This window comes from Chrysemys picta, chromosome 18, assembly GCF_011386835.1.
Source record: "Chrysemys picta bellii isolate R12L10 chromosome 18, ASM1138683v2, whole genome shotgun sequence".
Lineage (NCBI taxonomy): Eukaryota > Metazoa > Chordata > Testudines > Emydidae > Chrysemys > Chrysemys picta.
The window spans coordinates 17837714-17860742 of NC_088808.1; the positions used below are offsets into that span (position 1 = coordinate 17837714).

General features: G+C 46.4%; 2 protein-coding genes across 5 annotated transcripts in view; one reads left to right on the top strand and one right to left on the bottom strand.

Moving 5' to 3' along the window:
- LOC135976492 (spidroin-1-like) overlaps positions 1-23029 on the top strand; it is a 925731-nt gene that overhangs the window by 464016 nt on the left and 438686 nt on the right. The gene's annotated exons all lie outside the window — the stretch shown is intronic.
- Positions 4887-23029, bottom strand: part of VAV2 (vav guanine nucleotide exchange factor 2) — a 310659-nt gene continuing 292516 nt past the window's right edge. For 2 of the 4 annotated variants that reach the window (XM_065572399.1, XM_008169092.3), the window contains 8 exons: positions 22491-22618; positions 22164-22238; positions 19785-19837; positions 17854-17970; positions 16560-16647; positions 16202-16325; positions 11533-11687; positions 4887-9828 (listed from right to left, as the gene is read on the bottom strand). In XM_065572399.1, coding sequence (XP_065428471.1) covers positions 9784-9828; positions 11533-11687; positions 16202-16325; positions 16560-16647; positions 17854-17970; positions 19785-19837; positions 22164-22238; positions 22491-22618 — 785 coding nt within the window. In that variant the 3' untranslated portion in view covers positions 4887-9783. Of the gene's footprint in view, positions 9829-11532; positions 11688-14274; positions 14362-16201; positions 16326-16559; positions 16648-17853; positions 17971-19784; positions 19838-22163; positions 22239-22490; positions 22619-23029 lie in introns of those variants that run through there. The other 2 variants (XM_065572400.1, XR_010593637.1) reach the window with 2 other exon arrangements.

The window sequence follows — 23029 nt, forward strand, 5'->3', positions numbered from 1 at the left end:
AGCGCTCGGGGTTCAATTTATCGCGTCTAGACTAGACGCGATAAATCAATCCCCGCTGGATTGATCGCTGCCCGCCAATCCCGCGGGTAGTGAAGACATACCCTTAGACACAATACAACTAAGGGCAGTGGCGCTCAATCTTTCCAGACTACTGTACCCCCTTCCAGGAGTCTGATTTGTCTTGCATACCCCCAAGTTTCACCTCACTTAAAATCTATTTGCTTACAAAATCAAATATAAAAATACAAAAATGTCACTGCATGTTATTACCGACAAATTGCTGACTTTCTCCTTTTTACCATAGAATTATAAAATAAACCAATGGGAATATAAATATTGTACTTACATTGCAGTATATAGTATAGGGAGCAGTATAAACTAGTCAGTGTCTGGATGACATTTTAGTTTGTACTGACGTTGCTAGCGCTTTTTATGTTGCCTGTTGTAAAACTAGGCAAATATCTAGATGAGCTGATGTACCCACCTGGAAGACCTCTATGTACCCCCAGGGATATGCATACCCCTGGCTGAGAACCACTGACCTAGGGCATATTACAACAGCTTATTTGAACATCAAATTCAAAGCAGATCTAGGAGCCAGTCGCTAAAAGACCTGTGTCTAATGGTGCCTTGACTACGTTGTTCGCTCACCATTGTTACTAGGAAGGAAGCTGCAGTAAGGGGAGCAATAGAGCAGGGGTTCTCAACCTTTTTCTTTCTGAGGCCACCCCAACATGCTATAAAACCTCCATGGCCCACCTGTGCCATAACAACTGGGGCCCCCACAAAGCTACGTTGCTTAAGCTTCAGCTCCAGGTGGCGGGTTCTGGGCCCCGGGCTTCAGCCCCATGCGGTGGGGCTGCGGCTCTCTGCCCTGGGCCCCAGCGAGTCTAACACTGGCCCTGCTTGGCGGACCCCCTGAAACCTGCTCGTGGCCCCCAGACCTCTGGTTGAGAACCGTTGCAATAGTGGGTATTCTAGGCAGGATCTAAGCCAGTCCGGTTCCCACATTCCACACACAGACTATGTTCTTGTCACGAGAGCTGGAAATGCACTGCAGATGGAGAAATGAAATATTTTCTGAGAACCGGCTGGAGTTTTCTCGGTCACGTAACACCTTGTGGCTAATGCACAAATGAATCAGTCAATCATGTTGCAAAATTGCAGCTCACGATGAACAAGGTGCACGAAGCTGGAAACACACGGCAATTTTATCGCCGCCAGAACTTGGCATCGAGACTGCGCGTGACGCCTGCCTCTTTGTCCCTGTGCATTGTGCCAGCCTGATTTTAAGCATTTTAGGAAGGTTCTACTGTATGGATGCATATCTCAATTACAGGCAGCTTCACAGTCTCCTGTCAACCCAAAGGGCATAGGAATGGGAGTCAGGAGACTTGGGTTCTGCAGTCCAGGCCTTGGGCAAGTCACAGCCCTACTCTGTGCCTCAGTTTCCCCATCTCTAAAATGGGGATCATGATAGCCACCATTCTATTGTGCTTTAAGATCTCTGGCTAAGAGCTATAGTGCGGCAGGAGCGATTATTGAGATAGGCTCGGTACGGAACTCCGGCTCTCTCATTTGGGGGAAGCCTGCAATGCAGTGATGTTGCAAAGATTTCCAGGGCCTCGTACTACTGAGCTGTTCAGAGGCAATCATGGTTCTGCTTGCACTTACGGTCGGCCTGTGTTGCTCGCATATGTACACTGTGCATTAGAGACTTGCCTGCCAAGACTTTCAGAGGAGAGGGGAGGCGGCTGCATGCTGGTCTCTGACTGGCTCAGAGAGGCAGTGGAGGGTGGGTCGGAGGCAGGGACATGCTTAGTCAGCAGTTGTGGTAGTGCTGGTGCAGCCGGGCTGGCTGCTGTGACAACTTTGCTGCAGACTCTGTCTCCGCATGGAACGGTGTCTGTTGATCACAGGCTGATTAAAGGGACAGCAGAGACATAACCGTCTGCATCTGTTTGCTTATTATAAGGGCAGCATTTCCAGCAGCTAGGGCTCCTTTTAGCTGGGTTCATAAATCAGAAGTGTCAGCGGTTCCCATTTCAAGCAAGGCGCTTCCAGCATGTGTCTACTTATACCCAGGTGGTGTCCCACCAAGGTTTATTGTTATTTGCCTCTGCACTGATCAAGGTGTGCGTAAAGCTACTGTTTCTCCCCTTGGCTTCATGCTCCTCTGATAGGCCTGAAACGCCCCGCGAATCCGATTTCTGCCCCTTCTCCCCACTCAAATCACAATCTGAAACTCACTTTCCTGAGAAGCCCAGGGATGCTGACCCGTGGCACTAAAAACACGGCCAGCCAGCCCCTTACGTTTAGCCCCCTTAGGGTGACCAGACAGCAAATGTGAAAAATCGGGATGGGGGTGGGGGGGTAATAGGCACCTATATAAGAAAAAGATCCCAAAATCGGGACTGTCCCTATAAAATTGGGACATCTGGTCACTCTAACCCCCCTGCCCATGCTCTCAAACAGAGCCATTCCAGTCAGCCTCTACACAGCACTCGCATCTCAGAGTGCTGAAGGATTCTCTCTCTTTCTTCCCTGCCACTGAGCAGCCACCGTGGGGCGCAAGCGGATTGGTGCCAGAACAAGAATCCCATTGTGGGAAAGGCTGGGTGGAGAGGTAGGTTGTGCATTGACCCGTGTCTGCAGTGAGCTTAGTAACAATTCTTACTCCTCCTGGCCACAAGTTCCATGGCTGGGTCTGGTGCCGGTGAAGAATTCCACTAGTAGGTTTGAGGATCTGGCAAGGACCCAGAGTTCTCAAGAGTGAGCCATGGGAATAGCTTTTGCTTGTCAAGCGATGGGGCAGGCGCTGATACAATGCCCTGGGAGAGGCAGAGAATGTCTGGCCTTGGTCGTCCATATGCAGCAGGGGTAGGCAACCTATGGCATGTGTGCCGAAGGCGGCACGCGAGCTGATTTTCAGTGGCACTCGCACTGCCCGGGTCCTGGCCAACAGTCCGGGGGGGCTCTGCATTTTAATTTAAATTTTAAATGAAGCTTCTTAAACATTTTAAAAACCTTATTTACTGTACATACAACAATAGTTTAGTTATATATTAGACTCATAGAAAGAGACCTTCTAAAAACGTTCAAATGTATTACTGGCACGCGAAACCTTAAATCAGAGTGAATAAATGAAGACTCAGCACCCCACTTCTGAAAGGTTACCGACCCCGATCTACAACATTGGCGTTGTTGGGAGTCTAGATTCAGCTCAGGGTTATGGCAGACTCTGATGGCAGAATGAAAGGGTCAAGACCCCATGTGATAGAAACTGCGGGAAGGTTCACAGATGTCCAGTACTGCCCATGAAAAAGGGTGACAATGGCTGGGGAGGTGGTGTGGCTAGGGCTGCTGGAACGATCCCCATAGGAGTCACATTTAAAGCAACCTGACCGCTACTGAGAAGCAACGCTCCGAAACTTTGCTGAGAAAGAAAGCGAAATGTCACCAACATACAGTCTGCTGCCACTAGCAAGTTCTCCCAGCTAATGTGAGCCATTACAAACATTGAATCTATCTCCCCTTGTAAGTATTCTCACACTTGTTATCTAACTGTCTGTACTGAGCTAGCTTGATTATCACTTCAAAAGTTTGTTTTCTCTTAATTAATTGGCCTCTCAGAGGTGGTAAGACAACTCCCACCTGTTTATGCTCTCTGTCTGTGTGTATATATATATCTCCTCAATATATGTTCCATTCTATATGCATCCGAAGAAGTGGGCTGTAGTCCACGAAAGCTTATGCTCTAATAAATTTGTTAGTCTCTAAGGTGCCACAAGTCCTCCTGTTCTTCTTTTTGCAGCTAATGTGGGAGGATAGTTAAAGGCTATGGCTGAAGAGTCAAAGAGAATAGGGGAAAGGAGCAGGGATACTATGGTACAGATCCATTTAATAAATATTTTATTATTAATTCAATTATATATATAAATAAATAAATTAATGGAGATATCCCATCTCCTAGAACTGGAAGGGACCTTGAAAGGTCATTGAGTCCAGCCCCCTGCCTTCACTAGCAGGACCAAGTACTGATTTTGCCCCAATCCCCAAGTGGCCCCCTCAAGGATTGAACTTACAACCCTGGGTTTAGCAGGCCAACGCTCAAACCACTGAGCTATCCCTCCCCCCCACTATGACACTTCATAGTGAAATTTTGGGTCCCCCTTCTCTGGGGAAATAGGCCCATCCTGTAGAAAAACCTCTGGCATAGCTTTTACGCAGCTTTATGATTTGTACACCGATAGAGAATGCTGTTGGATTCAGTATATGACTTTCCATAGTAACTGAAGATCATGCAGAATTGTGACTTATCTCACAGAAACCTGCATCTTAGCTCTGTGCATAAAAGCCCATCGAGGCCAAAAAATGCAGTGATCTTGGCCTAATCGACCGACTGCTTAGCAAAGTCTCAACGTTGCAAAAATTCTAAGTCATCATACTACCAATGTGCCAGTATTTTTAATTTGCCCAGAAAATGGAAACAGTTGGGCAAGAAGAAAAAGCTGCACTGTACAAAGCATAGCAGGCTTTAAAAAGAAAAAGGATTGGTTGTTTCACTGGAAAACATGAGTATTCAACCTGTAATAGTAAGGATTTAAAAAAAAAAAAGGTTTGGGAAGGGCTATGAACTCTCATATTCTGGGTATAAAGCAGCCAACCTCAAATTAGTAGGTCAGGAATAAACTTTTCCCTGGGCAGATTATCTCATAGCTGCCTGGAGCAGGGTACTTGCATCTTCTGCAGAAGCTGGTCCTGGCCACTGTTGGAGAAAGGAAACTGGGCTACATGGGCCAGAGGTCAGATCCAGTCTGGCGATACTTATCTTCCCAAAGCAAACGTTTTGAAACAAGAAGTCCAACATGAAACCAACCCTCTTATGCAGAAAAGAATGTAGGTTTATTTGCAGTAAAAACCATGGTTTGGGGGGGAAAATCTATCAGTAAAATTACACGTTTTTGTTGTGGGATTTACTTTGATGTACTGTAACTGAAAAAGATCCGGAAAACCTCATGCAAGAAGGGTTTCTAAGTCGCAGCTAAAGCTTCTATTCCAGCATAACAAGCTACTCCAAATGATTTCCAAATTCCGAGCTAGAAACTATTCCATAAACAAACTTTTTATCTGACATTCCCTCCACCCGCCCCCTCTATCTCAATTAGTGCAGTGCAAAGGAAAAAAAAAAATCAAGGAGTTTACATATTATTTTCCAACATATCCCGTTACAATTTTGAATGTTTTGCGATGAACTAAAATATATATACAATTTTCTCGCCATCATAAAAAACATTTCCCCTTCTTATTCACAGATATATATCGTGGCAATTGGCTGAATAATTAATTACAAACAAGAAGAATCTTTTGTAACAAGTTTCTTACATCAGTAAACACAAGAGAGAGAGAGAGAGAGAGAGAGAGAGAGATTGATTTTCTGAGGAATGATTCATTTTTGCTGAGAGTGAGGAGTGGGAGCCATTCCCTGGTTACGGGCAGAGACTGTACAGTATCTATTACGTGGTTTGGTAACAGGCAAAGATAGCTATACATGCTACATGAGAGAACGAATAAGGCTCCAGTGATATGGGGTGCATGCTTCTTTATAGGGGTTCACTGTCCACAGACCCTCACAACATAACGAGGTTTTTTTAACAGAAATTTTAAACAACAGATTCAGCTAAGGCTTAAGAAATGTCTGAGGCATAAATGAACCATCTTTCCATATGAGGAGAGATTAATAAGATTGGGACTTTTCAGCTTGGAGAAGAGATGACTAAGGGGGGGTATGATAGAGGTCTATAAAATCATGGCTGGTGTGAAGAAAGTAAATAAGGGAGTGTTATTTACTCCTTCTCATAACACAAGAACTAGGGGTCACCAAACAAAATTAATAGGCAGCAGGTTTAAAACAAATAAAGGGAAGTATTTTTTCTCACAACGCAGAGTCAAACTGTGGAACTCTTTGCCAGGGGATGTTGTGAAGGCCAAGACTATAACAGGGTTCAAGAAAGAACTAGATAAGTTCATGGAGGATCAGTCCATCAATGGATACTAGCCAGGATGGGCAGGGATGGTGTCCCTAGCCTCTATTTACCAAAAGCTGGGAATGGGTGAGAGGGGATGGATCACTTGAGGATTCCCTCTGGGGCACCTGGCACTGGCCACTGTCAGAAGACAGGATACTGGGCAAGATGGACCTTTGGTCTGACCCAGTATGGCCATTCTTACGTTCTTATCTTGAATTTTCTTCTCTTTATCCATTTTTTGTTGGGTCTTCTGGACCCAAATTCTGCCCTCGGATGCTACCGAAGGTTGAATCAGGTCCTTTGGTCTACATTTTCAAAAGTGACTAGTGATTTTTGGGTGCCTAATTTGCGACATCTTAAAGACTTTTTTTTCCCCCAGCACAGAGAGCAGATACTCCGCAGTTTTGGGAAATCAGGCCCCTTGAAGTCATCTCAAGATGAGCAACCAAAATCACCAGTGAGTCTTGAGAAGCTTGGCCTGTAGGCTGGGATTCTCAAAGGAGCTTAATGGAAGTGGGTGCCCAACTCCCAATTCCCTTTCAATGGGAGCTAGGCCTGCAACTCCCCATATGGTTTGTGTACATGGGGACATTCAGCAAAATTAATCTGAATTAACTAAGGGTGTGAATTCACATTGGATTAGTTAAACTGCATTAAGCCCGGTGTGGACAATCATTTAGAATTCAAGTGTCCTAAGCTGAATTCAAACTTAATTTCCAAAGTGAAGTAAACTGATCTGAATTAAGGCCACTTTACTTCTGAATAAGAGCATCTGCAAAAGGATTTAATGCAGTTTATCTAATCCACTTTAAAAATTAATTCAGATTAATTTTCCTGAGTGTCCCCAAGTTCACAAACCCTCAGCCTCCTTTTAGCTTCCTTCTCCAAAGTTCGGCCTCATTTCCTTTCAATACTGGTAGGCTGAGATGACAAAAGTCAAAAGGTACAGAGGTCGTGGACAATCGAGAAGACTGAACTGAAATAGGTTAGCACTGGACAATAGCCTTTAACAAACCACAAGACATCTGACTGCTCTGTTCTTTCCAGCACTCTGCAGAGCAAAATGGGTAAGAGGAACCGCCCCTGGGCTGTGTGCAAATTGCAATTCCCACCTGACCACAGGCATGTTTAGACACTGGCATTTGAGCAGCAGGCACCCAGTTTAATCAGTCATCGCTTAATATGTGCACAGTTAAACTAAAATATTTTCTAATCAATATAGTGCAACATGAATGTTTCACTGGCGGCTTTGGCACGAGGAAGAACGAGCAACCGGGCGGCTCACACTGATCGAGACAGAACACAGGAAAACATAAAACCCCAACGCCAACGTCAAAACAAGCAGCAAAATGATTCAGCTTGTGCCTGGTCACTAAACAGCAATTTACCTTCAGAGGTCATTTGTTTTCCTTTCCACTCAGTGCACAGAATTCTCCTTTGGGCTTTAGTATCCCAATCTGGCAGCAACAATCCTGCTATTATTCCAGAGATTATACCTGGAGCATTGCAGAATGGCTAGATAGCGTTACTTTTATTCGTCCATCGGAAGAGGTATGGCTGCAGTTCTCCTCTAAAGGCGAGCAGCCATGATCACTTCCGTTGGTGTCCATTATGCCAGTGCAAATCTAGAGTTCCTCTGGATTTACATCAGTGCAAATGAGAGCAGAATCTGGCCCAAAGCCCAGTAGCAAAGGCTCAAAGCTGTCGGGCTGCAGAAAAACGTGAGATGGGAGCAACGACCCAAAAGTGCACCGTCTACACTAGAAACTTAAGTTGACATATCTTAGGTCGACTTACAACTGCAGTGGTTCATGGCCACACTACTCTTCTTCTGTCGGTGGTGTGCGTCCTCACCAGGAGCACTTCCACCGACTTAAGAGGGGCAGTGAGGGGCTGAGTGGGGGGGCTGAAAGCCCGGGATCTCAGCTCCCCACTGGGAGCCTGGCTGCCCAGCTGGAGCCGTGAATTTGACAAGAATGACAGCCAACAGCCAATGTAAGTAACGCAGTGTCACCCCAAGTACACCGACATAAGCCCTATGCCTCTCTGATGGAGATGGAGTTATGATGTTAGTATAGCAGGGCACTTACATCGGCGGGGGCAAGGCTGTAGTGTGTACACTGACCCAATTAGGTGGACGTAAGCTGCCTTAGGTCGACCTAACTCTGTAGCGCAGACCAAGCCTCATTTAAAGCAACAGGAGGAGAATTTCTTGGCCTTGAAAGTGGGGGAAGGGGGAGTTGTTCCTTGCCTGGGATGCATCATGTTTGTTTTCAATAGTGCACTTTGAAAGGAAATGCTACCCTGGTGAGCAAAGGGCAGTACCTGGCAGAGGTCACTTGAAATTGATTCCACTGGACAATTCTGCCTATCCCGTAAAATGGACACAATTTGGAAAACAAAAGACCCAGGAGTACGTTATTCAGAGCAGTGCAATGATGAAAAAGACACAGTGGGAGGGCAACACAGAATTCTTCCTTATTGGCTCCAGGGGTGACGGGGGGGAGGGGGAGAGAACAGGTGGGAAGACTTGGTGCGTAACCTTATGGTGCTGGTGGATAGAGCAAAGAGACTCTTTTACAACATATTTTTGGATAATGAGGGATTCAGCCTGCGGTCCTTACTCAGGTGAGTAAGCTCCATTGGAGGTCGATGAGGCAGATGTGTATAATGGCTACAGGAACAGGCCATTAGTCTGGCAGGGGCTTCTGCACTCTTGTTAAGCACAGGACAGGTGTGCTGTGAATGGTGCACACGCTGGAGCAAATGATGCACATCTAGCGCTATTACCATATGCGCCACCCAGCACATCAATGGCTTCCAAGCACTCTTCCCAGGGAGGGCACGTTCCGCAGCCCCCGAACACCGCCAGACATCCTGATACAGGTGGGACCGTCCTGGCAAAGGGCTGTCCCTTCTGCCCTGGGTGAATCTAGTGGGACCAGTTAGCCCGAGAGAACGGACCCACGTTGCAAAACTGGAACTCTCTCATGATGTCTGGGGATGGCTGTATCCAGAGTTTGACTTCACACCCGTCTCTCTCTCTCTTTCGAAAACTCATTCCTAGTTTACAATGGGTATCTTACAGAGCTCATGGAGAGAGGCCTCCTCACCATCCCTCTGCTCTGCTCCCCAAATCACCTCAGGAGGGCAGCAGAGTTGGGCTCTGCCGTCGAACACGCCGACTTGACAAGAAAAATCATTATCCAGAGGGGTCCATTCAAGCAGCAGGGGGAGAGAGTAGGGTGGGGTGAGGTCGCCTCTTCTGTTACTGTGGGGCTGGCTTGCTCCTTCTCAGTAGAAATCTGAAACGCTCCCTCCACCTTCAGTCAGAGTGAGACATTGGCCCCAGCCTCCCATGAGCCCCAGGGTGGCTTTTGAAACACCCTCCGTGAAATGGGTTTGGATGAAATGTCTGAGCAGAGCTGTGCTGAGTTGTCCTGCTCAAGCAAGGCTGTTGAACATGATCTTCCCAGGACCCTCCTGCTGCTGTTACAGACAAGTATTACCTTATAGACACTCTCTCTTATACACAAGTAACACAACCCAGGACTGAGAGCCAGTGGCACCCCCTGACGCGCGCACACACTTTACAGAGGATTGATTGTAAAACAATTCACAATAGACTTGTTGTTAATACTGGAGGATTTCTGATTGTGTTTCACTCAGAGCCCTGGGCGTTGGGACCACTGTGCACACTCTGCGGTGGCTTTGACTGGGCGCTCGGTGATGCCTGCCAGAGATCCGGTCCTCGTTACACTCCCTCCTCCTCCACGTAGGTCGAAGGAAACCAACCAATCTGCAGCAGAAAAGGAAAGATGAGCAGGACCCCTTGGGCATGGATATGCAAAGAGACCCACCCAAACTGAGCAGAGAAACATTTTCCTCGTAGAACAAGCTCCATCATCCCACCATTTATGTTGCTCCAGAAGTCTGGTCCTGTATCCATAGAGCTGACACATATACAATATCTTGCTCCCAGCTATGGGGGACTGAGACTTTAGTCTGGGTGGAAGAGCACTTGGTTCTCCAGCATGGTCCAATAATGAGAACATGGGACAGAGTCAGACTAGGTTCTAGTCCTGACAATGCTACTGATTCTGTCTGCACGACCTGGGGCAAGTCATTTATCCACTGTGCCTCAGTCTTCCCCATTACTAAAAAAGGAATAACAAACCTCCCCCCCAGAGGGCTGCTCTGTGGATTAACTCAATAGTGTCTACAAAGTCTGATGGGAGGCCCTGTAGAAAGACACTGCCTTATTGTGATCAGCATCATTAGACTGTGGAGTCTCAAGTCTCCCTGAGGCACCATCGCTTGTAGCCAGTACAATTGCTAATGGCTATGATTCTGAGCCATTCTTGTGTCCGTTCCCAGCATAAAGCCATAAGGTGGATCAGATCCAGATGCCTGCTGTGCCTATGAGACTGGCCCTGGTGCCGTTCCCGGTCTCTGTGCTGCTCTACATTTAAAGGTCACTGCCAGCGGCTGTGCTTTTGAACAGAATAATTGTACAGCATTGGCCAAGGACTACCTCCAGCAGAAGGAGGAATGGGATCCTAGTACATTGCATGGTAAAGGGAAGCAAACTGGAGAAGTCCATTGCTTTCCCAGGCAGGAATGCAACTGCAGAGCTGCAACCCTGGTTTCTTGAAGTCTTTTCCATGTGTCCAACCTTTACTGGTGCACAAAATTCTCTCTTAAAGGCATGTAGAGTACATATCCTAGCACAGGTAGAAAGAGCGGAGTAGACGGTGAGGCGAGACACACCAGAACCTTAGGGTACATACCCTACCCAGCTCTCTACATGCCCAAGCCACGCCTCCCACGGTCTACACTGCTGTTTTTACAAGGGTGCTGTCCCACTCCCTCTCCAAGGCCGGAGCCTTTCCTCACCACTTGGAAAGGCTCCAGCAGCGGGGAAAGGCTCTGGCAGCGGTAGGCAGCGGGGAAAGGCATCCAGCAGCGATGACTCCCCCCGCCCAGAGCCTTTTGCTGTTACACGTAGCTACACACCGCAGTGTGGACGCAGCCTGCTTTTCACAGCAGCACGTACCTGTACATACAAGTCATGCTGCCGACAGCGCAGACAAGGCCTAAGTTGAAACTAGGGTTCACCATAAGGCAGTGTGGTCTGGAGGAACAAGCACAAAATTGGGAGTCGGGAAGTCCTGGGTTCTAATCTCACTGCTGTCACCTATTCATTTCAACACCTTTGTCAAGTCACTTTCCCTGTCTCGGTTTTCCCCATCTGTAAAATGGGGCTAATTCTTACTCTTCCACCTCCTGCGGATTAATTAGTTAGAGCTGGCTGAAAAACAGGGAAAAGGCAATGCTTCCCTTGCCCTCCTCCCTTTTCTTTTTTTAAAATAAAATTAGATTGAAATTTGGAAAATTCTGACCTGCTCTCTTAGCGAGTCGACATCTGAACACACCTACTGTTCTAAAAAGGCAAAGTGGTGTTATTTAAATATAAAAGAACCCTCATCTCTCAATCACTTACTCTTCCATTTGTTTCTCCCTTCCACCATCCCTGGTCCCCGCCTATCCTGCTGTAGATTTTCACCACGTCGCCCTCTCGCAAAGAGAGCTCTCGCATGTCCCGTGCGGCGAAGTTGTAGCGTGCCACCGCCGTCCCTATGGCCGGAGGCGTGACCACTGCGGGTGGACAAGGAAAAGGAATTAGAGGCCTGCGCTGTCGTGTGAGATCATCTGAATCCTGGGAAAAGCTAGACTGTGTTCAACCTGGGTTTTTACCAGAGTCCTCATTTCCATTGCAAGTTCAGGGCAGAAAACAGCTCTGTGGACTAAGACAGTCAATTAGATATTGAGGTGGCTCTATTTTAATCCTTCAGCCATGCGTGAATTGGAATTGCATGGTTATATCATTTCCAAGGCTGGGTTTTCCATTATCAACATCTCATTGGTCTCATAATGGGTCTTAATCAGTTGCATCATCCCTTTAGTCACTGGATATAAAACTTTGAAGGACATCCAGGAAAGGGACTGTCTATTTTGTGTGTGTGTGTGTGTGTGTGTGTGTGTGTGTGTGTGTGTGTGTCTGTCTCTCTCTCTCATTGTTGGGTGTTGCTACAGGTGATTGGGTCAAGGGGTATCTCTATGGGAAGTGGGATAAAAGCAAAGGTTTTATAAAAATAAAGGGAACAAGAAAAATCTATTCCAAAGTTATCCCCATCACTTCCAGTTGTTGCTTTACTGCTCTGACATCTAATGGGTCACCTCATCGAAGGGAGATTCCACAAAGCAATTTATATTTAAACTACCTCTTTATTAGCTGTTGGGATTAGCCACAATGGCAGATTCTCTCAATGGCACGGAGATAAGGAACCCCTAAATTGCAATACACCTAGGGTGGTGTCCTCTCTGACAGTGGCCATTGGCCAAAATAGGTTCTTTGGTGAAAAGGCTCCTAATTGGGGACACAGTTTTTCAACAAAAAGAACAGGAGTACTTGTGGCACCTTAGAGACTAACAAATGTGTTAGTCTCTAAGGTGCCACAAGTACTCCTGTTCTTTTTGCGGATACAGACTAACACGGCTGCTACTCTGAAACCTGTCAGTTTTTCAACAATATCCTAGCAATGGGGAATTTCTTACTGATCCTCGCTCGTAATCAGTTTGTAGACCTCACACTTCAGAGCACAACGTCAGCAGAACTGCAGATGCTATTCTTATTAACGGCCATCTCTAATCCTTTTTTAGAAACTGTACTAATTATTTAGTTCAGAAGGACCAGAAACTGATCATCAGTTTACAGCATGCAAGTGGCATTCGATTATTAATATCTTCCCCAGGATTAGGAATGGAACAGAACCAGATTGTAGCAAATGGTGCAGATCTCAGTTGCTTCAGGCCAGGAAAGAAGGGAGTTATCTCCTTTAGCACAGATGTTGCAAAGGTGATATGGGAAATGTACCACCTGCATTCTCTGCAATATTGTCCTGCAGGTTATACAGGTAGAGGGAGTCAGGGGGTTTAAATGATGGGAAGGGACATGGTTTTAGCAGTAATCATGCTCTCAGAGTCACAGGCAAACAAGGGGGTAAAAAAAGTTTTTTTTTTTTAAGTTTACAAAAAAAATTTTTTTTTTACTGCTGTTTGTTTCTATGAAACTGTCCTTTAGTCTTAAGGACTTTTCAGTTAAAAAACTGTTTACAATTGTAAATGTTTTGCAAACCGAGGTTGAACTGGGTTTGGAGGAGGAAGCTTTGCCCAGGTTTTCAGCACTCAGGATGTAAGGAGATGTGGATGGCAACAGACAATTAACACAGAAAATACATGTACTGCAGGGCTCATATGGCCTAGTAAGGGTGCCAGGCTGGAGAACACAGGGTGAATGATGAAAGCTTTGAACTCTTTCACCAGAAGCGTGCTCAGAGCTGATTTTTTGTCTCAATCTCATTCACTTGCAGGATTCAGATTTCACAGAAAAGCTCTCAGGGGAAGGAATCTGTCTTTTAAAATTATGTAACCAAGCATGGCAGGAATAAGACGTGATGTTCACTGTCCAAGCTGATGAAAATGCTAAAAGTTAAAAGGCATAAACAGCGAGAAGCGATTGGGTTCTAAACACCTTTCCATTTCTGATCATTTAAGGTGTTGCTGGTACCACAGGAGAAGGAAGATGCTTGTCTGATGCACATTGGAGTTGAATATTGCTCCAACATTTTATAGGGGATTCCATCACCTTTTGAAATCATGGGCTCCTCCCAGCTGCCCTAATTATGACGCTACTGAGCACATTCAGACATTAGAGCTCAAAAACTACTGGAAATGAAAGTTCTATTATTGTAGCAAGGAAAAAACAAACAATCTTTAAAATGGTGTGATGCCAATGTTCCAATCTACGAGAGACACAGGAAAAACGGGTCAAGCTTGAAGTATATCATGAGATCCCAATCCACTAGATTTAGATTTCTTTTTTCTCCCCCCACCCCTTTTCTCAATATTTATTTATTGCACTGTGTTTTCTTATTTGGTTTCTTGCATTTTTCTGGTTACCAGATTCTGTCCCCAGCTGACACCCCCCGAGGAGGGGCAACACCTTAGCTGAACTTTTTATATAGATGGGGAGGGATGGCAGGGGATAGGTGGAGGGTCTCACTGCGGATGGCTTTCAAGCTGATACCGTTTGTGTCCTGTCAAAAAAGCAGGCAGAGGCCTGCTGCCCTAGGGATGGCCAGTAGATGGTGCTTTCTTCTCAAGAACAGAAGGAGCTATATACCTGACCAGAAAGGAGTGGAGGAATTCTGAGAAGAAAAGTTGAGGCCCTGAGGACTGAGAAAAGAAAAGTTGTAGGAAGCGCAGGAAGCTGCAAAGAGGTTAGAAACAGAGGCAGAAGAACAAGGATTAAAAAGGAAATTAAAAATCCACAGTGCAGTAGAAGCTTGCAAAAAAGAAAAACACTAAGCATGCAGCAATTCTTCTTCGGGAGCCTCAGCTGTGGCTCTGGGAGGACTTAGGCTACATCTGCACAGTCAAAATACAATGGGCCAGATTCTCCTCCTGCTTACACTGGTGTAAATCAGGAGTGAGTCCATTGACGTCAGTGGGCCCAATTCTCTTGCCTTCGCTGGGAGCAAGAGGAATAAATTGGGAGCAACTTGCCATTGAAGAAAAATGGACAGAGCCAGTTGAACATTTTCAGTTGAAAAAAAAATATTTTTGGGGCTGGAAAATGCCTTTTTAACCCAAATGAAAATGTTCACGAACAAAATTCATTTTGGGTTGAAATTTTTTGGTTTTCAAAGGAAAAAAATGTGAAACAAACAAAAAAATGTTAGTTTTGGTGGGTAAAAATATCCACTCTTTTCCCTCTTTTTTCAGCGGGGAGAAAAAAAGTAAAAAAGCAAGAGAAAAATGGGTTATTAATCACCAAAATTAAACTTTTTTAAAAAACATCTTGGAAAAAATTGAGAATTTCTTTTCCAAGTTTTCAAAAAATGAAATATTTCACAGGAATTTTCTATGGTAATGTAAAGGTTCATTTGTTGAGGAATTTTTCACATAATATGCTTACCATGTTTTTGACTAGGTTTAACAAATCATAGGTGTATAAACCGGCATAAGTGACATCAGAATCGGGGCCAGTAAAACTGACATATGGACGCTTGTACAGATAGATAAGCGACAATCTGGTGAGTCTCAGAGGTGAAACAAGTTCTTCTCTTCATGCCGATTGGCTTCAGTCCTTTTCCATTTATTTATTTATGGCAAAGGACTTGAAATTTCTCGCGCTGAAGATGTTGACCTCAGAGATTTTTTGACACGGGATAATTACACTCATTATAGCAACATGGGCCCGATCCTGCCACATGCCAAGCACTCGCCACTCCTCACCTCAGCTTACGCGTGCTTTGTATCTTGCAAAATTGTGGCCAGATCATTATCCTAAAGGGTTTGGAAAAGTGGTGGAGGGATGATGCCTCCCCCCAAAAGAGAGAGTCACAGACAGTAAGGGAATGATGTTTGGAACAAGAAATCAAAAGTAGTTAAAGACCAAAGAGAAACCCCCTAGCTGGGCTTTCCTAGGAGACTGTCCTTCTAAGGGTACGTCTATGCTACCCGCCAGTGTTTGATGTATCAGGGATCGATTTATCGCGTCTCGTCTGGACGCGAAAAATCAATCCGCTAATCGACGCCCGTGCTCCACTTCGGCAGGAGGAGTAAGCGGTGTTGACGGGGGAGCCGCGGCAGTCGACTCGCCGCCGTGAGGACAGCCAGGTAAGTTGAACTAAGATACTTCGACTTCACGAACACCCCCGCTAGTGTAGCCCAGGCCTTAAAGGCAAACTCCCCACAAATGCCTCCCTTGCAACCAATCCAAGAGCCCTTCCTCTCGGCATCCAGGGGGGGGGGAGAATGGAGACACTGAGCTTGCATGTGCTTGACAAGGAGCCTGACTAGTTCAGACTCACTCTTAGGATCATGGGTTCAAGTCCCGTACTGGGCACATTTCTTTCCAGAGGTCAGGCTAAATGATCTGACAGTCCCTTCTGGCCTTCAAGCCTCTGAACCCCCTTTGTTCGCTGGAGACCAGCTAGAGCTCCTACATCTATCACACAGGTATTTCTTAAAAGGGGAACCAGAGGAGTGGCTGTCCATGAACTATTGTAGATGCAAGTCACTGTCCTAGGCACGCTGGGTTTTACCTGGGGAGCGAGTGAAGGTTCTGGAGGTAGAACGTTCTCGGGATTTGTATGGATATTTTAACGTTGTATCCAGCTGTTTAAAGCTCTCCTTCAGCGAGTGGGTCTGGTAGTATTCGACCAATTCCTAGAGAGAACACATTGAGTACATGTGATCACCGATGGGGCCAGCACAGTCCGGAAAAGCAAGTCACGCTAGGGTGACCAGATGTCCCGATTTTATAGGGACAGTCTTGATTTTTGGGTCTTTTTCTTATATAGGCTCCTATTACCCCCCCACCCCCTGTCCCGATTTTTCACACTTGCTGTCTGGTCACCCTAAGTCACGCGCACAGTGAGAAAAGCAGATTCAAAAACGTACCAAAAGGCTTTCAAATTTTTTGGCTTCTGTGATGTGAATCCAGTTGTCTTTCTCCACCACCTTAATGTGCTTGACTTCCTCGTTAAACCTGTGACAACAATCGCAGCAGGCACTTCAGAAACACCCTGATCCTTACGCTTCAGCTTCTGTCCTGCCGTGTATTAGCATGTAGTACTCTGCTTTCTACCAATGCTTTATGACCACCAGCCACTTGGCTCAACCCCCCAGCAGATGCATCAGCCTTATCCCCTTCCCAGATGGGGAATCGAAAGCACAGAGGTTAAGTGACCGAGGGAGTCGGTGTCGGAGCTGGGAACAGAACTCAGCAGAGGGGCTGGGTGCAGCGTTTAGGACGAACAATTTATTTGCCAAAAAGTGCAGTGTTGGGTAACCCAGAACGATTCATGAATTTGCCAAACAGTTTCAGCCCCAGCAAAATTTTCCGGTGTCATTCATAAAACGGCCAGAGGAGGCAGAAATTGTGGTAGTTCTGCCTCCCTTATAATTTTTAGCCCAATGGTTAGAGCATTCACCTGGCATGTGGGCGACCCAGGTTCAATTCTCCCCTCTGTCTGATGTGGAGCAGGGATTTGAAATTGGGTGTCGTTCACTGCAGGAGCTGCTCTAACCAATGGGCTATGGGATATTCTAATGCCAGTCTCTCCTGTTCAAACTGGTCCATTGTGTATAAATAATTAAATGAGAGAGAGCATGTAATGCCCTGGTGCCTTACCAACCATTCTGAATGCTCACAATATGCCAGATTAACCAGATGGCTACATGGCAGCATGCTAGAACCATCAATGGTGCCTTTACTTTAAAGGCCAATACTTTAATAAGTCGGAAATCCTCATGTTTAAACAGTCCAGTACCAATCTCTAACCAGCACTTCACCTGTGTGTGCTCTTTTACTTCACAGTAGTTCCTTACGAGGAATCTCTATGAAGCCAAAGCCAGCCAGAACTAGACTATCTCACCCTACAAATGGGCACCAGTACTAACGAGTCTTAAAACATATGACTCCAAGTCAGGTAGATCAGTGGAACTGCACTGCACTTCAAATCCGAACGGGAAAATGGAGCATCTTCTGTAGACAGCTTACCTGATGTCTAAGGTGATCATGCTGTCATTAAAATCACAGGCTTTCCTCAGGTGCAGAACCAGAAAAGAGCAAAGCTTATCAGTCCAACGTGGTCAATTTCACACCCAGGTGACACCAGCTCAACGCCTTGCGCTGGTTACTTTACCACCTTGTCCGAGCTCCGTTAACATAAGCACCCGTTGCTATACTCACTTAATACTGATGGCAAAGCGCTCGGCCTCTGCTGGTCTCTCTCGAATCAGGTACGTCCCGCTGACGTGCGACTTCAGCAGGTTGTCTGTCTGTTGCCTCTCCATGTTCCCTGCAAACCTAAAGGAACGCTCCCCGTTAGGTGCTGAGATCACAGAGCGGCCAGGTACTGACTGTAGGTTTGCTGACAAGGCTCTGTCTGGTAACACAGGATTTCTACTGTGTTTTGAATTGGGCCGGGGTCAAAAAGTCTACAATCATCCCTCCTGACTGGTGCGGCTCCCTAACAGGCAGGTAACAGGGACCAATCAATTACCTTTCCTGGCTTTTGCATGGGCCCACAAGCCACTCATTACACCAAGAGCTGTTTTTTGTTTTTGTTTTTTTAAATAAGCTCATGCAGACTTTACAGTCACTGGTTATCTCTCGATCTTCCCCACAGAACATCCTGGATGGCAACACACTCCAAAGACGAGCAGCCTGCTTGCTGACACCAGGCACAGAAATACCGTGTCACCCTGACACGGCACGGAACCAGAAGTCCTAGCAGCAAGCCTTCTACAAGACAACTACAATCTGGGCCGATCCTGGGGGCACTTGCTGCAAAGTGTCAAGTGACCTGAATTCCCACCATAGTCACTCGGAGCCCAGGGTCCTCAGCACTTGGCAAGGGTGGGAGCAGAGCTGGGCCAATGGGGAGAGCTTTTGAATCCTCAGCCTCCAAGTGTCTTCTTAAAAGGAAACCAATGACTATCAATGCAGTTCAGGTCAAACTCCTGCTTCCAGGAGTCAGAGCTGGCCATCTTCTAGGTTGGAGCCTCCTCGGGGCAGGGATTCTGGGGGGAGATTTTCAAAGCTACAAAGGCCAGTTTGATACCCACCTTTCAATGGGAGTTTGGCACCGAACTATCCTTTGACAATCTCTGTTAGCTGTACAGCAGTAAGGACACTGACTGCAGTCAAGTAGGACAAAAGATACTATCTTGGATGGGTGTGGAGTTCACAGCATGAGTACTCATGAGGGGACTTCCTTGATCTGCCAGGTTATCCAGGAATGTAGGTACTTTTAATTTATCGGGGGGGGGGAGGTTATATTAATATTTAAAAATATGTTTTAACAAAAAAATCCATTTTTGAAGGGCAGGAGAAGGATGGGGGATTAAGAGAGAAAAGGGGTCTTATCAAACTCTTTATAAGTAGGCAAAACAGTGACCAGAAATATTTAACTAGCAAGTAACTGCTTTGCAAGTTAAGAGAAAAGATGTAATGGTGCAGAGTGCAGTCCCTTCCCTTCTTTGAAGTCTTTTGTTTTTATACTGTTCCTAGAAAGCCACCTGGACTGGGAATGAGTCCCAAGGTGTATAGGTTTCAATGAAAAACTTCTTGGGGTTAAGTTAGACTCATGAAAGTAAAGCCCTGATACCAATGGGCAGAACTAGAGGGAAGGGCAAGTGAAGAGCAAGCCAATGCCCTACACTAACACCCAACACCCTTCTCCTGAGCAAGGACCTGCCAACCCGGCCAAATCCGCAGCCGGTAAAGTAGCGAGAGCTCAACAAATGCATTTCCCATCTGTGCTCTGCTCCAAAGCCCACTGCAGTCCATGTAAAAGGAGTCCCATTGATTTCAGCTGGCATCGGATCAGGCTCTGAAGTCGGCATTCAAACTCAAGTCTTCGGAAGTTAAATGCTAATGCACCAACTGACTATGCCATTTTAGCCCTATTTGCCTGAAAGTCTCAGAGCTCCTGTACATCGACAGTGGATGGGGGGGGGGGGGTCGGGGGAGGATGAGGGGAGCTTCCAAAGTGCATTCATAATTTATCCCATAGCGGATTTGTGACGAAGTAATGGAATTAAAGGGTAAAGCCAATATATCTTTATGTCGGTAGTAAAGCATTTCTATCAGAATGTCTCATTTAACGACCGACTCACCAAGGGTACGCCGTGTAGTCTATTTCTCTCGAAGGAGGCCGGCTGCTGGGAGGCTAGAGCAAAGAGAACACTGCTTATTACTGTGGAGCGCAGATCCTAATTAGATTATAGATCATCTCGGATACACTCCTCTGTACGGGAGCGTTTTTATATGCCAAGCATTTTATGAGTTATTGGCCTCGGAGTCAGAAGAAGAAGGTTATAATCAACGGCTTCTCTCATTGGTGCGCACACACAAACCAGCTGTGCCAAGTGTATTGGGTATTTTGATTTATCTGACCCGTTTGTGGTCCTACGTGTGGCTACATGCTGCAGTGAAAAGCAGGCTGCATTACGAGACAGGGAAAGTCTCTGGGGGGAGGGAGGAGGGGAGATAGGTTCCAGCAGGGGAATACTGCACTGCTTGGGCAGGTAGAGACCCTGCAGGGTTCCCTCCCTAGGCAGGGGCTTGCCGTCCACACTGCTATTTATACCTGTGCTGGGGGGCATGTAATTCACGCCCCCGGAAGTGTAGACATAGCCTAAAAGTAATTCAAAGCTTTTAAAACTTGTTAACCAACCACCACTTCGCTTCTCTCAAGTGCAATCTCAAAGCACCCGACAGTGCTGGGTCAGCATTATCGCCAAGCTGCAGATGGAGAAATCGGGGCCCACAGAGGTAAGCAAACTTGCCCAAGGTCACACAGCAAGCTAGGGGTGATGCTAAGAAGAGAACCCAGGTCTTCTACACTCCCAGGGTAGTGCAGTGCCCTATCCACTGAACCACACTGCATTGCCTACTGGCTGAAAACATCTTTCTCTCCACATCCTCAACCCCTGTTTTTATTTCTGTTAACGTTCTGGGACAATCTTTTTCTTAGCCCAAGCACAAAGGTAAGGTGGAGGGGGGCAGATGAGTCACTGGAAGTTATCCCCGACCAACGCTGGCCCCATGGCAGCACGGCTTGTGGTCTAAAGATTATACAAATAGCCCCACAAGCCAGCAGGTCAGGGAGTTGGCATCTGGGTCAGACCATAGCCAAGCAGACAAAAGGTTATTGCCAGGGTTTAAATGGGGAAGTGAGAGGAGCATTTGCATGGGTTACATGTAAAGCCTGAATAGGAAGAATGCATTTACTGTAGTTCTAAAGATACGTTAGTGAAGTAATATGTTATACGGGGCTTGGGCATACTCCCCTAAAATGTGCCAGCCTGGGTGCAGAGAATGAGCACGGCTGAGTTGGGCGGTGGGGTTTGTGAATGAAGACCCCATATTTGGAAAGAAGCCCAGGTTGGAAAATTAGTCCCTGAGTTCTGGCTGTCATACATCCTTGTGCTAAAGCACTCGTTAAAATGCAGTTTAACGGAATGAAGAAGTTAAAGGTGCAAGGGCAAGGAGCAGGGGAATTGCAATAGGAGTTTGGGAAGAGTGTGCTAAGGGAGAAGCGAAGTGCATGTTACACTAAGGACAGCGCACAATATGCACGGGACATCTGCAATGGCTGTGCAGCGCGAGTAGAGAATTCACTCATTTACTCGAAGGGCCCCAAAGCCCACAGGAGTTAATGAAAGATCAAGCCCCTAAACCCAGTATGGGTCAAATTTAGGGTTTAGGGCTGGACTGAAGAATACCAGGCTCCCCTTATTGGGTAAGTGCTAATGATCTACACTCCTCCAGTCCTTTCATAACTGCTAGCAAATGGCTCACATGCACTGGCTCCATTTCGGTTAATTGGCAGCAAATGGAAAATTAAATTAATAGATGGGACTTCACTTGGTTACACATTAACACAACCACCCAACACATTAGAAGTCTTCAAGGCTGGGCCACTATTAAGGTACAAAGCACCATCCAAGGTAATTCTTTTAGCCTGATAAATAAGCATGGCTGTGTCCCTTTAAGTGAAATAATTTGCAGACTCCATCGAGTGTCCCTGACTGACCTTGAGCCTCGTTCAGAAATCTCCCCCCAGCACATTCTTCAGTCCTCCGTGACTGAGCCAGGCCTGCAGGCAAAACTCACACTTCAGGAGGTGCTATCGTCTCTCCTAGGCATAGCTGGAGGTCCCAGGCAAAGCAGCGTGTGAAGTTACGCTCTGGAGAAAGGCATCCATCCAAGCCGGCACCATGTGATGAACTTGCCCATTTTGAGCATAAATATTCACCCATCTCAGACAAAATCCCAACAGCAAGGAAGACCGCTCCCAATTGTGACTTACACCAGTTACATCCGGAGTGACTCCAATAAGCAGAGATACTTCACCTGCATGCCGGTGTACAGTCCACGATTTCAGTTGTCTTGCTTTAGGAGATGGGCCCCAAGCCAACCCCTCCCCCCCCAAAACCTGAGCATGCCCAAGATTGGGGGTGTTGGGCTCCGGTCTGTTTTTATGCACTTACCCTAGCGTCCACAGGACAGGGCTTCACCGATGAACTGGGAAAATAACCAGACTTCTTTGTCTGTATTAACCTCCCCTGTAAATAAAGATTAACGTCAGCACTGTGCCAAAGAAATTCGATTCTTTGCTCCAATTTCGGAGAACTTTGTACGTTATGTCTTCCTGACACAAGCTGAAAATATGCCTCAGAGAATTTATCTGGATGATGGCTGGCAAACTCCAGTGAATAAAAATGCAAAGGGGGAAATAAATAACTAAAAACTTTATGACTAGCTGGTAGCCTCTGTGTAAGGACTGCTGAACATTTCCAAAGAACAACTTCACTCACTTCCCACCACTGCGAATCCGGGTCCCCTCTTAGCAGTTCTATTATGTCCCCAGTCTGAAACGTTAACACCGGCTTTCCTGGGTGAGCTGGGTTGCCATGGTAATTCTGAACAGCCACCATTTTAGGACCTAGAAAGAGAAAGGAAACAAAACCTATTGTTACGAGAAGACCAGCTTGTGAGCCACTAACCCAGAGAATATTAGCGGTCAGGATTTGCCGGCGTAGCTCATTCATGCTTATGGCATGGCGCCTTGATTTGCTCAAGCTACATGGCTAACATGAGAGCGTCTGGCAAGCTAAAACATTGGGGGCAGATAACGATGAGCCCACCTGAACCCCAGCTGCAAAGATGGCACCTGCCTTGGAACTGTGAAATCTCAGGCAGGCTTTAATTGGGCAACAACAAGCCACGCGCAGGCCATCACAGGCTGAGTGACACAGACTGGGATTTCTGAGGGGACGACGAGCTAGGCGCCCAACTCCCATTGACTGTTGATGGGACCTGGGACTGACATTCTGTGCTGTGAATGATCATGTGT